General features: G+C 41.9%; 1 protein-coding gene and 1 pseudogene across 11 annotated transcripts in view; both read right to left on the bottom strand.

The window, feature by feature from the left end:
* Nucleotides 1-15,039, bottom strand: part of KALRN (kalirin RhoGEF kinase) — a 653,671-nt gene that overhangs the window by 65,388 nt on the left and 573,244 nt on the right. For 9 of the 11 annotated variants that reach the window (XM_061194271.1, XM_061194273.1, XM_061194274.1 and 6 more), the window contains 2 exons: nucleotides 4,911-5,191; nucleotides 3,417-3,521 (listed from right to left, as the gene is read on the bottom strand). In XM_061194271.1, the coding sequence (XP_061050254.1) occupies nucleotides 3,417-3,521; nucleotides 4,911-5,191 (386 nt within the window). The remainder of the gene's footprint in view (nucleotides 1-3,416; nucleotides 3,522-4,910; nucleotides 5,192-15,039) is intronic. The other 2 variants (XM_061194272.1, XM_061194281.1) reach the window with 1 other exon arrangement.
* Nucleotides 13,279-13,842, bottom strand: LOC133093771 (protein MEMO1-like; annotated as a pseudogene).

Raw genomic sequence — 15,039 nt, 5'->3', positions numbered from 1 at the left:
ACCAGCTTGCTTTTGACCAACTGTTCTATTGCACTGACAAGGTCTGCAGCAGTAGGTACTTCGGTGGAAGCCTGCCGGGCTGCTAGCAAAGAGGAGGACTGCAAGACATTGAGCAGCAAAGGAAAAGCAGATTAGCGAGGAATGAGGAACAGCAATTAGGAAGCAACACAGCAAGTCCACAGCTTAAGGCAGGCAAGGGAGGCAAAGCTCTCTGTTTAGAGGGCAGAGATGACAGAGGGAGATGGGGGTAGTGTGGGTGTGGGGCAGCGAAGCAGGGGTGGGACGAAGCTCTTTTTAGTCAGACCTCTTGAGGAGCTGAGGGGAGGGGTCACTGAGTTCCCAGGAGGCCAACGGGGAAGGGCTGCACCCACTGACAGCAAGGGGTGAGGGGGCAGACAGGATTCTCGCCACTACAGGGCTGCCCACTGCTGTTCCAGGAAATGAGGGGTCAATAAACCGAGCCTCGAGTGTGTCCAAAGAAGAGAAACTGTCCTTACTTTACTTAGATACAGATCTTCAATATAGATTGTCACCGTGTGTCAAGCAGAAATGCTAGGAGCAGGGCACTTGGAGACCAGAAACCGCCTCCCAATTCACACACACTCACACACACACTCACACACACTCACACTCTCACACACACACACACACACTCCTCCACAAACACTGCAGCTTCTGGTAAGGCCCCCCAGGCACTACCCTGTTCACAGTGAAAGGAGGCTCAAGCCCAGGGCCTTCCTCCTTCCCTCACACCAGCAAGAAGGACTGGTCCACGGCACTGTTTGGTCAACGGTTTGGGCATTCCTGCTCACGGAGGGGCAGTGTTTTGTTTTGTTTTTTTTTCTTCCTACTCCTACTTGAGAAGAAATTGGGAGAGAAACGGTTGACCCTGTGTAAGCTTTAACCCACCCCGGGCTTCAAAGCAGAGGACAATGGAGTACCCAGGGCCCAGGACGCATGGGCACAGTGACCGTGGGAGTAGAACGTTGGACATCCTGGCCAGGCTCTGGCTTCAAGTCTGTCCCTTAAGTTATGGGGAAGAATTTGTAAAAGGAAGCTTCTTGTTGTCTAATCTAAGACTTACTTTAGGTAAGTCTTTGCTTCTGAAATGGGCTAAAAAAAATCAAATGAATGTAATTAAGAGAGAGCAACACTCTTTTCCTCTCCTGGGGAAAGCAGGAAAAGAACTTAAACCTCTCTGGAAATCCAAGTTATCTACTTTTTGATCTAGTAATTCTACCTCTGGGAACTTATTCCAAGGACAGAAGTCAAAAGAACAAATGCTCTATGTACCAAGTGATCTGTAGCAGTATTGCCCAGAGTAGCAAAAATTGGAAACAATCCAGGATATCCCCAAACAGGCTGGTCAAGCAAATTACGATACATCACATAAGTGAAATACTCCTCAGTTATTAAAATTATAGTTATGAAGGTAAAATTAATAAGATCTTAGGAAATATTAAACATTATTAATATTTAATTTATAAATATTAAAAATATAAAACAATGAACACATCATATGCCTATTATAATTATAAAAATAAAACATACATGCATATGAACAAATAGAAGGAAACAGAATTAAAGTAATTGCACAACACTAGAATGGGTGAACTTTTAGAAATTCCTTTTACACCATTGTAAAAATTATTTTAATGAATCCAACTCCATTTGCTAGAAATTCTGAAGCTCATCCCACTCCCAAATATTCCAGAAAAACAGATGTTCAGAAACCAAACAGCAGGACTGAGGAGGTTCACGTGTCTAAAAAGGGGCCAGTGCCATCTGCCCTAACCCTGGCTAAGCAAAGGGCTACACAGATGTCTGGGGGTGAATCTGCATTCTCGGTTAAAAGTTATCCAGAAACAACATAACATCCTTTCCCCAAAACAAACCGTGCTTGAGGGACTTGAGGGGGAGGGTTCGTGACCTCTCCTTATCTTATGTAAGCTGGCACTTCCATGCGAAGGGCGGTGTGGGATGGCAGATAATGTGACCTGAGTGCCCTGCTCCCCACACACACTACCACTGTTTCTAGAACATTTTACAATAGGCCTCTGGGAACACAGCAGGTTGGTTCTCATTCCCACCTCAAGGCGAAGCACAGGCATTTCTGCCTCTGGGGATCCAGGATGGGCATCATGCCATGCTTCCTCTACTTCTCTTCCCAACAGTCCAGAGACAGAGCCTTAGGAGGGGCCGTAACTGTGTGCTTCTCTGGGTGAGTCACAGAGGGGGCAGCGACCACATCTTAGTCATGGACCTGTTCCTGGAAAATGTCCCTCTAGCTTAGCACAGAGGAAGACCTCAACTAATGTCTGGGGGCCATCTATCCAAAATGCAAAGCAGAGAGAATTCAAACAAGATCTGGGATATCACCAGAAACACTGAAGCAACTGCATCAGTACTTCCTGAGTTGTATCCTGGGTGGCGTTGTGAAGGTTTGCTCCCTGTCCGTGCATGCTGGGCCCACCACCTCGGAAGGGGCTGCTGACTGCAGGGCAGAGCACTGGAGAGCACAAGGAGACCCCAGGGGGACGGCTAACCACCACTAGCAGCACAATAAAACGACACTCCGGAAAGCAAATGGGAAGGACAATCAAAAACTGAAACCACCACCTCAGCCTCCAGAGTCCTCCAGGACAGCAACGCTGAGAGAAGCAAGAGAAACACAATGAAGTGACAGCACAGTTAGGAAGGCCAGTGACGGAGCACACAACGAAAGCAGGGACCTACCCGAGCCTCAACTCAGTACCAGGAAGCACATTCAACCTGATCCTCTGCTCCAGAACAACCGGGGTGATGACCGTGCACTCAGAGGCTTGGTGGACATTCACATTTCAGACACCAGAGAGTCTCTGCAGGCCAGTGAGCCAGACAGTTTTGCAAATCAAAGTACTGAGGCAACCTGGCATGTTAGGTTTGTCCAACTTTGACAAAACCTCCCCTTAGCAGCATCTCCCTCCCTCGTGCTTTGTTTGCACTGGGCTTGACTGGAAGTTACCATGATTTGGATTTTAGAGTTGAGGATGAGGAAAACAATCAACTAAAACATCGGTTGAACAACAAAATGATCATGACCTAGAACCACCTTGGATTCCTCTTCGAGACAATAGTTCTTTTTGGGATCTGCTGCTTCCAAAGACAGAGCCATTACCCTTCATCAACGGGACGAGATACTAGGCAGATTTCCGCTTTGAGTATTTTACACCCACCCCTGTACTGCCCAGAATGAAGTCAGACCTCCAGGGTTGGGGGAGGGGACCCCTCCCCGACACAGATGGAATCTACATCACCTCGGATTCACGCGGCATAAGAGATAACAAGGGAGAGAGAGTGTTACTACCCCTGACACACACAAAAAACGAAATCACGTGTTTTACACATGGCTCTTCCAAGTGAGAAAGAAGTCCTACCATCTCGTCCTGCGTGGGGTCGTTGTCAAAGATCTTCATAGGCGGAGGGAGGGGTGTGTGTGACTCTTCATCTGGCTCATCTTCACCCCAACCTTTCTTGCTCTTCTAGAACAAAAGAGCAGCATTAGTCACTGTTTCCTATAGTTAAAGATGCCAGTTGGTTCAGGACATGGGATTTTTAGAAAAGAAACATATAAGATACCCTCCTCTCTCAACACACTCCTATTTTTTTCAGTTTCAGGGTCCTCCTTTGTGGAATGGGCACACCTGCTTATCTCAAAAGGACAATGAGGTCCAAATGGTGGAAAACACACACACACACACACACACACACACAAAACATCTACTTTATCGATTAGCCAGGAAAAGTGAAAGCTGAGAGAGTGGTTGGAGAGAAACTAACTTTTAAGTTTACGAAGGACTCAAACCACAATCTAAATATCACCAGCCTCTACTGCCATTCAGAGGGAGAAAAGGCAGACAGCATAAAACTACAGAGAGTCCGGTTTCACATCAGGAAGAATTTCTTAGCCATGTCAGTGACTAGAGTAGGTTAGTTTGCCCAGATAAAAGAATTATCTCATTCCCCAACCAAATACCCACTATATTTTGATCACAGAATCCCAGTTTTGGAAGGGATATAAGAGGTCGTTGCCCAGTCTGACCTCTCAGCCAACACGGGTCTCTCCAACTGTTATGTGAGGTCATACAGTCTCCCAAACCTTTCCAGTATGGGTGTTCATTTGTTTTCATGAAGCCCCATTTCATCACTGGTTGAGCTCCCATTAAAGGCTGCAACCTTGGCTACTGTAAACCTTCACCTGTTAATCATAATTCTCCCTTCTGGAGCAACCAGGAGTTGTCTACTCCCTTTTATAAATGCCACTGCTCAACATACTCAAAAACAGCCATCATCTCCCAAGATAGTCTTCTGTTTTCTAGGCTTAGCAGGTTTAATGCAGTCTTTAGTAGAGGCTGGGGACTTGGTGACCAGCTGGCTCCCCGTGGGCCCAGACATGCATCTCCAAATCTGGCAGAATGGTGTCTGTCTGCTGGATACTCTAGGTGCCAGTCTCTAAACCGGTCACAAATCAAACTGGCAATGACTTTTTTTTTCCCTATTGTTTTGATTTGTTTTTAATTTTTATTTTAAGTTGAACTAAACAGATTCATAGACAGAGAGAACAGACTTGTGGTTGCCAAGGGGGAGGAGGGGAGGGAGAGGGATGGACTGGGAGTTTGGGGTTGGTAGATGCAAACTATGACATTTAGAATGGATAAACAACAAGGTCCTACTGTATAGCACAGGGAACTATATTCAAACTGGCAATGTCTTGAGAATACAAAGATCACCTAGGCCCAAGAAGACCAACTACTGGGAACTAGAGTCTGCCTAGTTTACAAACCCCAGGGAAGGATGCCTCTCGAGGCTCCAGGAAGGAGGTACATCAGAAACCCCTCCCGATGGAAGGCTCCGGGGGCTCGAGTAAGTACCTCATCAGCGCTGTCTCCCTGAGGGGTCGTCTCATCCCCAGGCTTGGGAGATCCCAGGTCGAAGCTCTTCCGACCATCTCGTACTTTCTTCTGCTTCTTGATGTTTCCGTCTGCCTTCCCGCTGTTGAGCCGCCGCACGGGACTCGTCAGCCACTTCTTCAGGGTGTTGGTGGAGCGCTTGGGCCCAGGGGAACTGTGGATGGAGTTCAGGGAGGGCTGGGCCTGCAGGTTGGCCACCGACTCGGACTTGCCTCCGTTTTCACTTGAATGAGAGTACGCATCTGAGGAAAAAGAATAGACAGACATGGCCGTGTCAGGGGCAGTTAAGGCAGGCTGCCAGCCTGGGAGAAAGACAGCTCCAACCCCAGGAAGCTAGGGCACCAGGCAGAATGTCAAGGCCAGCTGCAGAGCCTGGTCAAGGAAACCCTGTCTAGAGGGTAATAGCTGACACTCACTCAATCCACAGGTGCTATGGATACAGGAGTAGACAGAAGACAAAGACTCCTGCAAAATCAAGATTCTAAGCAAGAACCATCAACCAATAACAATGTCATAGAGCACCTATGAGTATTCTAAAGTTGTATAAGACACAGATTTTATTTTCATAGATGCCTTATCTAGCTACACACACACACACACACACACACACATACACACACACACACACAAAGAGGGAAACAGGAGAGCCAAAGAGCAAGACAGAGCACGCAAAATAAAGATAAATGCACAAAGCAGTATGCGGTTAATTGCCAAAGGGCTGGCATGGACTCTAGACCATAAGGAAGCAGAGCTGAGGGGAGGGTCAGATCAGCGGAGGCAGGACTGGTCTGAAAAGCTTTAATGGAAGAGATGTGTCTGAGTAGAAGGGAAGGGAGAAGGAATTCCAAAAGCGGGAGGTGGCAGGAACAAAAGCACAGAGGCAGGAAAATGGAAAAACAAGTTAACACAGCCCTTAAGCAGATCCTTTCAATGAAATAAAGATGAACAGAGAAGGAGAAACTGGACAGAAAGAAGAGTGAAAACATTTAATAGTAAACTAGAGGAGTATGAACTTTATTGTGAGACACTAACGGGAAAGGGGGCAAAAAGGGCTTTTGTTTGCTTGTTTGTTTTTTAATTAATCTGGTAACTACAGACAACATAGCCCTGGGAAGAGGGATTGGAATCCAGAAGGCCACACTAGGAGGACATGGGGAGGACAAAGGAATGAATGTGAGGCATTTCAAAGCAAGAAGTGATACGGTTAGTATCTGGATGACACATCACAGGTGAGCTGTCTCTCTTACGCTGCTTCTTCTCATTGCCAAAGAGGTCTTGGGAGAATACCTGACCAGCTTCACCTCAACCCCTGATGGGCCCTGTGGCCCTGGTACCAGTTTGCATACTGGTAGTTAAACCAAACACATGACTAGGTATTTACACAAAGTACTGCCGTGGCTTTTTACACCCACTGGTCTCAAAGACCAGAATCATCTTTTCCTATACAGTAATGACTTTATCCTAGACCGAGACTAGAGGTCTAACCTGGCCTTGGAGGCCCGACGGCCTAGACCTGTCCAATACATTAGAAACCAAATCTTAAAATAAAGAGAATAAATGTTTTTGCCAGTAGAGAGCTGCCTCCAGCTTCTATAACCGGCTGATCTCACGGGCACCAAGCTCAGGCTCTTGACCCTGCGGGAATTTTCTTAGATATGGTTAGAGTTCTGTGCATACTTTAGAAAACAAGAACAGAATATCTGCATGTACAAGCACTAAAAATTGAGCTTCTAAAGCCCCCTGGTATGAAGGATAACTCATAGGGTTGCTCGGCTCAGGGAATATTTAGGGATCGACCGACTTGGTTGACGTCCCTTTAAGGACAAAGCTGTAATCTTATCTCAGAGAATTCTGTGCTGGCTGTGGTCTTGGGTGTGTTGACATTATTTCTGAAGTGTTTGGTATGGGTCAAACTCCTGTTCTCAGAAGCCCGGGTGATAAACATCTCAGCAGCACCACTAGTAGTGGGACCAGGGCCTCTTATCTCTCTGCTGATAAGCTGCAGAGGCTTTTCATTCACCAGGCCCCTGTGATACCACAAGTCTCTGTTAAATCCAAGCCTTCAAAACTTAGATTTATCAGCATATGTTGTGTCAGCAGAGCTAGAGGCCCAGCCACATTAACTGTGCCTTGTGTTACTAAATAAGACGGATGACTGCCTAAGTTTTCTGTTCCATGACAAACCACAGCCTGGCTTTGAGATTCCAGAATGCAAATTTTGACTGACCATTCTGCTCCTCTCTCTATCATCTGATTCTGCTTTGGTGCATTCTGTACAAATTAATGGCAAGTGTGCAGATTATAAAGTACAAATTAAAAGTCAAGAGTAGTCTCAATTTTGTTTCAAGTTTATTCTGTGTAAACAATCAGGGCCATTCAACCACAGCCCACATAAAAGAGAACTGAAGAGTTGGAAGCAATCTCTAACTTGTCATCTAGTTAGGGTCCCGTATTGAGACACGACTATTTCTAAATCACTTTGAATGCATAGTTACAAAAAGATGTGGCATCATTTAGTCTAGAAAATGTGTACTTAGTTTATTGCTACTTCAAAGAATAATTGGCATGTGATGCTCATCCCATCTTTGGAAGACGGCTGCAATGAGCGGTTTGAGAATTTATTCTAGACCTTTCCGGGCACAACAGTTAACTGACTGATTTGTAACAACTACAACAGTAATACTGTTATCTCATCAAATCTTTCCAAGCTGAGACAGGTACTAAGTATGAGTATCATCTTAGGAAATAGAGTGTTCCAGGAAACCGAGGGGCCTCATTAGTGTGGCAGAGAGGCAAAATTTAAACCCAGATCTGACTCCACTGCACATATATTTAATCTTATTCCCACATCTGTGTCTACTCCATGAATTCTGTTAGCCTCTATAATTACTGTAAAAAGGAACATCAAGTTGTTAGTCTATGTGACATTTCAAATAGACATTTATATATAATTTATGTTATTAAATTTCAATGCTGAAAACAATCTCAGTCTCACTAATTTTACAGATAAGGCAATGAAAGCTTGTATATAGGAAATCCATGGTCACAAATTAGTTAGTCATAAAGCTAGGACCAGAATCCAGGCACCTCTACATCTCTCCAGGGTTCTGAACCAATGCTTTCTCTTCAGCCCTGAGGCATTAAAAACTGCCCATAAGATTGGTATCTGGTTTTAAGTCACTGGGAAGACAAATGTGACCTTGGACACTGCAGGAATAAAGTTCCCTGGTATGTCCAACTTGCTTCCTAGATCAGAAAAAATAATATTCTGAGGCTGATTTTACTATGAGATATTTTTATTTTTTTCATTTTGTTTTGGCTGCACCACGCAGCATGTGGGATCTTAGTTCCCCGACCAGGGATCGAACCCTCACCCCCTGCAGTGGAAGCATGGAGTCTTAACAACCGGACCGCCGGGGAAGTCCCAGTATGAGATATTTTTTAAATAGAAAAAAATATAGAAAAAATGTAACATCCAAATACCCACCACCTAGATATGATAAGTGTAGACATTTTTGCCATATTTGCTTCAGTTTTTTTTTAGTCTTTCTTTTAATTGAACTATAGTTGATTTACAAAGTTGTATTGGTTTCAGATGTACAGCAAAGTGATTCAGTTATACATACATATGTGTGTATATATACATATATATATTCTTTTTCAGATTCTTTGCCATTATAGGTTATTATAAGATATTGAATATAGTTCCCTGTGCTACACAGTAGGTCCTTATTGTTTATCTAATTGATATACAGTAGAGTGTATATGTTAATCCCAAACTCCCAATTTATCCTCCCCCATCACTTTCCCCTTTGGTAATCATAAGTTTGTTTTCTAAGTCTGTGAGTCTGTTTCTGTTTTGTAAGTAAGTTCATTTGTATCATATTTTTTTAGATTCCACATATAAGTGATATCCTATGATATTTGTCTTTCTCTGTCCGACTTACTTCACTTAATATGATAATCTCTAGGTGCATCCATGTTGCTGCAAATGGCACTGTCATTCTTTTTTATGGCTGAGTAATATTCCATTGTGTGTGTACACACACACACACACACACACACACACACACACACATCTTCTTTATCCATTCATCTGTCGATGGATATTTAGGTTGCTTCCATGTCTTGGCTATTGTAAATAGTGCTGCTATGAACACTGGGGTGCATGTATCTTTTCAAATTAGAGTTTTCTCTGGATATCTGCCCAGGAGAGAGATCACTGGATCATATGATAATTCTATTTTTAGTTTTTAAAGGGATCTCCATATTGTTCTCCATAGTGGCTGCACTAATGTACATTCCCACCAACAGTGTAGGAGGGTTCCTTTTTCTCCACATCTTCTGTAGCATTTGTTATTTGTAGACTTTTTCATGATGGCCATTCTGACCAGTGTGAGGTGATACCTCACTGTAGTTTTAATTTGCATTTCTCTAATGATTAGCGACATTGAACACCTTTTCATGTGCCTGTTGGCCATCTGTATGTCTTTGGAGAAATGTCTATTTAGGTCTTCTGGACATCTTTTGACTGGGTTGTTTGGTTTTCTGATATTAAGCTGTATGAGCTATTTGTATATTTTGGATATTAATCCCTTGTTGGTAGCATCGTTCGCAGTATTTTCTCCCAGTCCGTGGTTGTCTTTTAATTTTGTTTATGGTTTCCTTTGCTGTGCAAAAGCTTTTACATTTAATTAGGTTCCATTTGTTTATTTTTGCTTTTGTTTCTGTTATTCTAGGGGAGAGATCCAAAAAAATATTGCTGTGATTTATGTCAAAGAGTATTCTGCGCCTATGTTTTTCTCTAGGAGTTTTATAGTATCCAGTCTTATGTTTAGGTTTTTAATCCATTTTGAGTTTATTTTTGTACATGGTGTTAGAGAATGTTCTAATTTTGTTCTTTTACGTGTAGCTGTCCAGTTTTTCCAGTACCACTTATTGAAGAGACTGTCTTTTCTCCATTGTATATTCTTGCCTTGTTGTAGATTAATTGACCATAAGTGCATGGGTTTATTTATGGGCTTTCTATCCTGTTCCGGAAAAGGCTCTTGATAAAATTCAACATCCCTTTATGATAAAACTCTCTCCAGAAAGTGGGCATAGAGGGAACATACCTCAACATAATAAAGGCCATATATGACAAACCCACAGCCAACATCATACTCAACAGTAAAAAGCTGAAAGCATTTCCTCTAAGATCAGGAACAAGATAAGGATGCCCATTTTCACCACTTTTATTCAACATAGTTTTGGAAGTGCTAGCCACAGCAATCAGAGAAGAAAAAGAAATAAAAGGAATCCAAATTGGAAATGACATGATGCTTATATATAGACAATGCTAAAGACACTACCAGAAAACTGCTAGAGCTCATCAATGAATTCGGTAAAGTTGTAGGATACGAAATTAATACACAGAAATCTGTTGCATTTCTATACACTAATAACGAAATATCAGAAAGAGAAATTAAGGAAACAATCCCATTTATCACTGCATCAAAAAGAATAAAATAAATGGCTAGGAATCAACCTACCTAAGGAGGCAAAAGACCTGTACTCTGAAAATTATAAGATGCTGATGAAAGAAACTGAGGACAACACAAACAGATGGAAAGATATACCATGTTTTTGGATTGGAAGAATCAATATTGTTAAAATGACCATACTATCCAAGGCAATCTACAGATTCAATGCAATCCATACCAATGGCATTTTTCACAGAACTAGAACAAAAAAAATTTTTAATTTGAATGGAAACACAAAAGACTCCGAATAGCCAAAGCAATCTGGAGAAAGAAGAATGAAGCTGGAAGAATCACACTCCCAGACTTCAGACTATACTACAAAGCTACAGTATCAAACACAGTATAGTAAATGCTTACTCTCATTTTCTGTACTTATCTCCCTGTGGACTGGAAACATAGCTCACAAACCTTCACCATCTGTAGGTCGCACATTGAGTAGCACAGCTCTCAACTCTAAAGCATGTATTTCAAGGTGGAACCGCTGGGTTTTAGTGAATACACATCACCAGCTTCACTAGGTACTGCCAACTTGCTCTCTGATTTACTCCCACCAACCGTGTGCAAAAGTTCTCATCTTCCTGTATTCTCCTAGGTGTTTCAATATGCACCACTAGTACATAATTTTCCTCTGGAAAAATTAAATGTGCTCTCCCTAACCCAAAACACCTACTTCAAAGAATGAAGTTGAGATGAAATAGAATGTTTCAAGGAGAAGAAATAAAAAGGTAAAAATCCAGTGCCTCTAGACCAATAGGAAATGCATCCTATAGTTGGTTTCTCAGCCACAAACTGGAAAAATAGGAAGCTTGGCAGGGTAATCCATGAGGTTGGAGGTCCAACTTCATAGACTCTGAATTGCATGAGTTGAATGAATTCCCATGATTGGTCATGGGAATATGAAGATACTAATGAAATCAAGAAAATCTAAATAAATAAGCCAACAAACAACAAACTCTTATCCACCAGCAGACTTCCATACTATTTTTTATCCATGCTTCCTTCAATTCCCAAGCCACCTCTCTAAACTGCCCAATTTCTTCCTTAATACCTAAGAACAGAAGACATGATGCATGGTCACAGAACACATTCCAAAGCTTTACCAATGACTAGAGAATTCTTGACACCAACACTCATCTTTTAATAATATTTTGTTCAAGTTGATTAAAAGAGAACACTTTGCTGGTATAATTTTCCTGCCCTGATTATATGATTCAAGAATAATCTACTGGTGCCTACTCTATGGATTGCAACAGAGAGATGGCAGCACTGGACACTCAGGCCTCTGTTTCTTCATCTACAAAATGGACAGATTAGACAGAGTGCATTCAAAGCCTTGCTCTACCACTGGCTAGCTCTGTGACTCTGGACCAATTACTTGATCTCTGTGTATCTTCGTTTTCTCATCAGTAAATGAAGATAATATTAGTATCTATCCTATAGGGTCGTTATTAGGATTAAGGAGTTAATATTTGTGAAGTACTTATAACAGTGTCTAATTCCACTGGAAGTACCATCTAAGTTAAATAAAAATCAATAAAACCATAATTATCTCCCCTAGTTCCATGTCTGTGATTCTATTCTGTATCTTCCTTCACTCCAACTGTATGTTCCTCTAAAGGCGAGACTAGATAATGTAAGCCATTTTTAGCCTCAAAGCACCTCACGAAAACAAAGAAAAACTTAAGGCTACCAGTTGCCATTCTGCGTTACTCTCCCATCCCACTTCAAATAACCACTCCTACGATCAATGCCTGAAATCTCACTGGAGAATAAGGTAGTCACATCCTTGGGCTACCATGTCATTGTTGTCCACCCTCCCACCATTAAGAAGTTTAGGCAGCACAGGTTATTCCCTGGAGATGACATGTGTCTCTTTATCTACAGGATATCTATCCCTCAGAATGCGAGCTTCTGATGGGCTTGATGACCAAGCAACTAAACAGCTGTTGATATTAGGGTCTCAGATACCATCATGGGGTTAGAATAAACATGTCAATGTTTTTGGCCTAAGACTTGGGACAAAGGCTCCATAATTTTAGGTATTTTAATCACAGCAGCACGTTTCTAAGCAGCACAGGAGATGAGAGCTGTCTGCTTGACATAAAGATGAAAATTGGAATAAAGCCCATGAGAGTTTACACACTGAACACATCCTAATAAGTCCATTGTCTATGTCAAACATTCTTTTAGTTGGGAAGCCCTTCATTAGCAACCAAAATATAAGATATTTGTGTACCACATGCATAGTAACTGAATATACTAGAAATTTTTTTTCCTTCCACAGTGGCATATTGTTTATGAAAACTTTCTTTCTTTTGAAATGTATTTTTTAATTAAACATACCGCTTCTACAAGAATCTACAATTTTCATTTTGGTGAGGAATTCCTGAAACCTCTTCATGATGTGCATGAATATACTAGAAATTTTGCTCATTTATAAATTCAATTTTCTTTCTAAAATGTTTTGCCTCATATTTCTTTCACTTTTTATGTTACACCTAAAAAAAGGCTTCTACCCTTTTTGGTTTCATGTAAATTTTGTAAAACTATTCTGAAAGAATACATTGTGTACAAGTCACCACAGAATGCAAATTTAGGATATGGCAAATGCCTTACGGCTGCATCCACGGGACTGATACCTATTATTTTTTCTAATCACAAAATATTGGTTCTGCTTTCTTTCCACTGACCTCAAAGTGAGTTGAAAGTAAAGAAGGACCACATGTCATAGACAAAAAGAGAAAACAATTCTATTAGTTTTGTGGGTTTAATAGCCCCAAAGACCAGGAGTGGTGTCCTTACAAGTGCTAGGCTGGGACCCCATAGAGTTCACATATGCACAGGTGGCATCCAAGGTTTTGGTGGATTATGAGTACCCCAGATGCATAACTCACTAAGCTGGCCCACCATTTTCTACACTGACTTCAAAGGCACAACTCAAGAAGGAAAACTCATTTCAATCCGTTCCTCTGGAGTTCAGTGATGGTATTCAATCACACCCCAAAGGCATGTCTTCCACAAACTGTATTATGTAATTGCTAAAAGATAGGGGGTCTAGTTGTTCTTTATTAGTCATACCTCATCATCCACCATCTAGTTGGACAATAGGTCTATAAAAGTCTCCCTGGTATTCATCATAATATTGTATTGGAAGCTTTGACTCCAGTAGCTGATATCAGAAGAAATCACAAAAATTCCTAACATCACTAGATATTTACAGAAAAGTCCTTTAAACTCCTGTTCTTTTGTCTTGCTTTAGCTCCAATGATACAAGAATCATTGTAAACATTCTTATTGCTCTCCATGGCTTGAGCTATATAAGGTAAATGCATTTCAATACATCTGTCTGAATAGATTATATACCCAAGCATTCTTGTTTCCTTTGGTTTTCTATAAATAATTTACTTAATATAAAAATCATAGACGTATCACACATACATTTTTTTCACACTGGAAATTGCACATCTAGAGAAGGGTGTATGATGGGAAGGTCAGGGTGAAAATTCCCTGGGTAATAAATCCATAAATTCAATTGTTTGTAAGCATGGAGAGCACAAAACCTACAGTAAGTATTAGTACATCTTTCATGATGTAGGAGAAGGGCCCTGGCAGGCCTTTTAGCAGAATGCTTAGCAAAGCCAATCTCCTGGTTGCACTTTCAGCTAAGGTCCTGAGGCTATGTACCACCAGTTACCTGGCATGGCTGGCTTCCCTGAAAACCAGTTGGTTGCCCATCTTGGTGTCTGGGTCACTTGGTGCCAGAAGCAGGATGCTATGGTGACAGCAATAGGACATGGGGGAGGGGGAGAATCAGCCTGGTCCAGAAACACTGTCTCTTAACACTAGGAAACTTGTTGCCCTTGCAATTGCTCCTACCACAATGTTAGACTAAAGCTGGGAAACATCTTGCCTCAGGATATTCCTTCCCCCATCCCTTAGCCAGATTCAAGTCTCAAATGCATAGTGCAAGCCCCTGCCTCCTGCTTACTAAGCCATAGCTTTTACACACTTAGTTCAGGAATTTCTTCTCCAATGAGTCCTTTGCCAACTCACCATTCTTTTTTTTTTTTTTTTAATAGATCTTTATTGGAGTATAATTGCTTCACAATACCATGTTAGTTTCTGTTGCACAACAAAGTGAATCAGCCATATGCATACACGTGTCCCCATATCCCCTCGCTCTTGTGCCTCCCTCCCACCCTCCTTATCCCACCCCTCTAGGTCATCGCAAAGCACCGAGCTGATCTCCCTGTGCTATGCTGCTTCCCACCAGCCAACTATTTTACATCCGGTAGTGTATATATGTCGATGCTACTCTCACCTCGCCCCAGCTTTGCCCGCCCACCCCATGTCATCAAGTCCATTCCTCTACGCCTACTTCTTTATTCCTGCCCTGCAACTAGGTTCACTCTACTCAGGCTTTATGGGTTTTTTATACATTTTTTTAACATCTAAATCTCTACGATTTATAATGTCTGTGTCTGATTTTTCCCATTAAACTAAGAACACAAAATGAAGGACCACTCTGAGTCCCAAAAGCACATTGCATTAGGCTCTATCTTACTTTA

The sequence above is a fragment of the Eubalaena glacialis genome, chromosome 6, assembly GCF_028564815.1.
Source record: "Eubalaena glacialis isolate mEubGla1 chromosome 6, mEubGla1.1.hap2.+ XY, whole genome shotgun sequence".
NCBI classification, from domain to species: domain Eukaryota; kingdom Metazoa; phylum Chordata; class Mammalia; order Artiodactyla; family Balaenidae; genus Eubalaena; species Eubalaena glacialis.
This window is presented reverse-complemented; position numbering and strand designations above follow the sequence as displayed.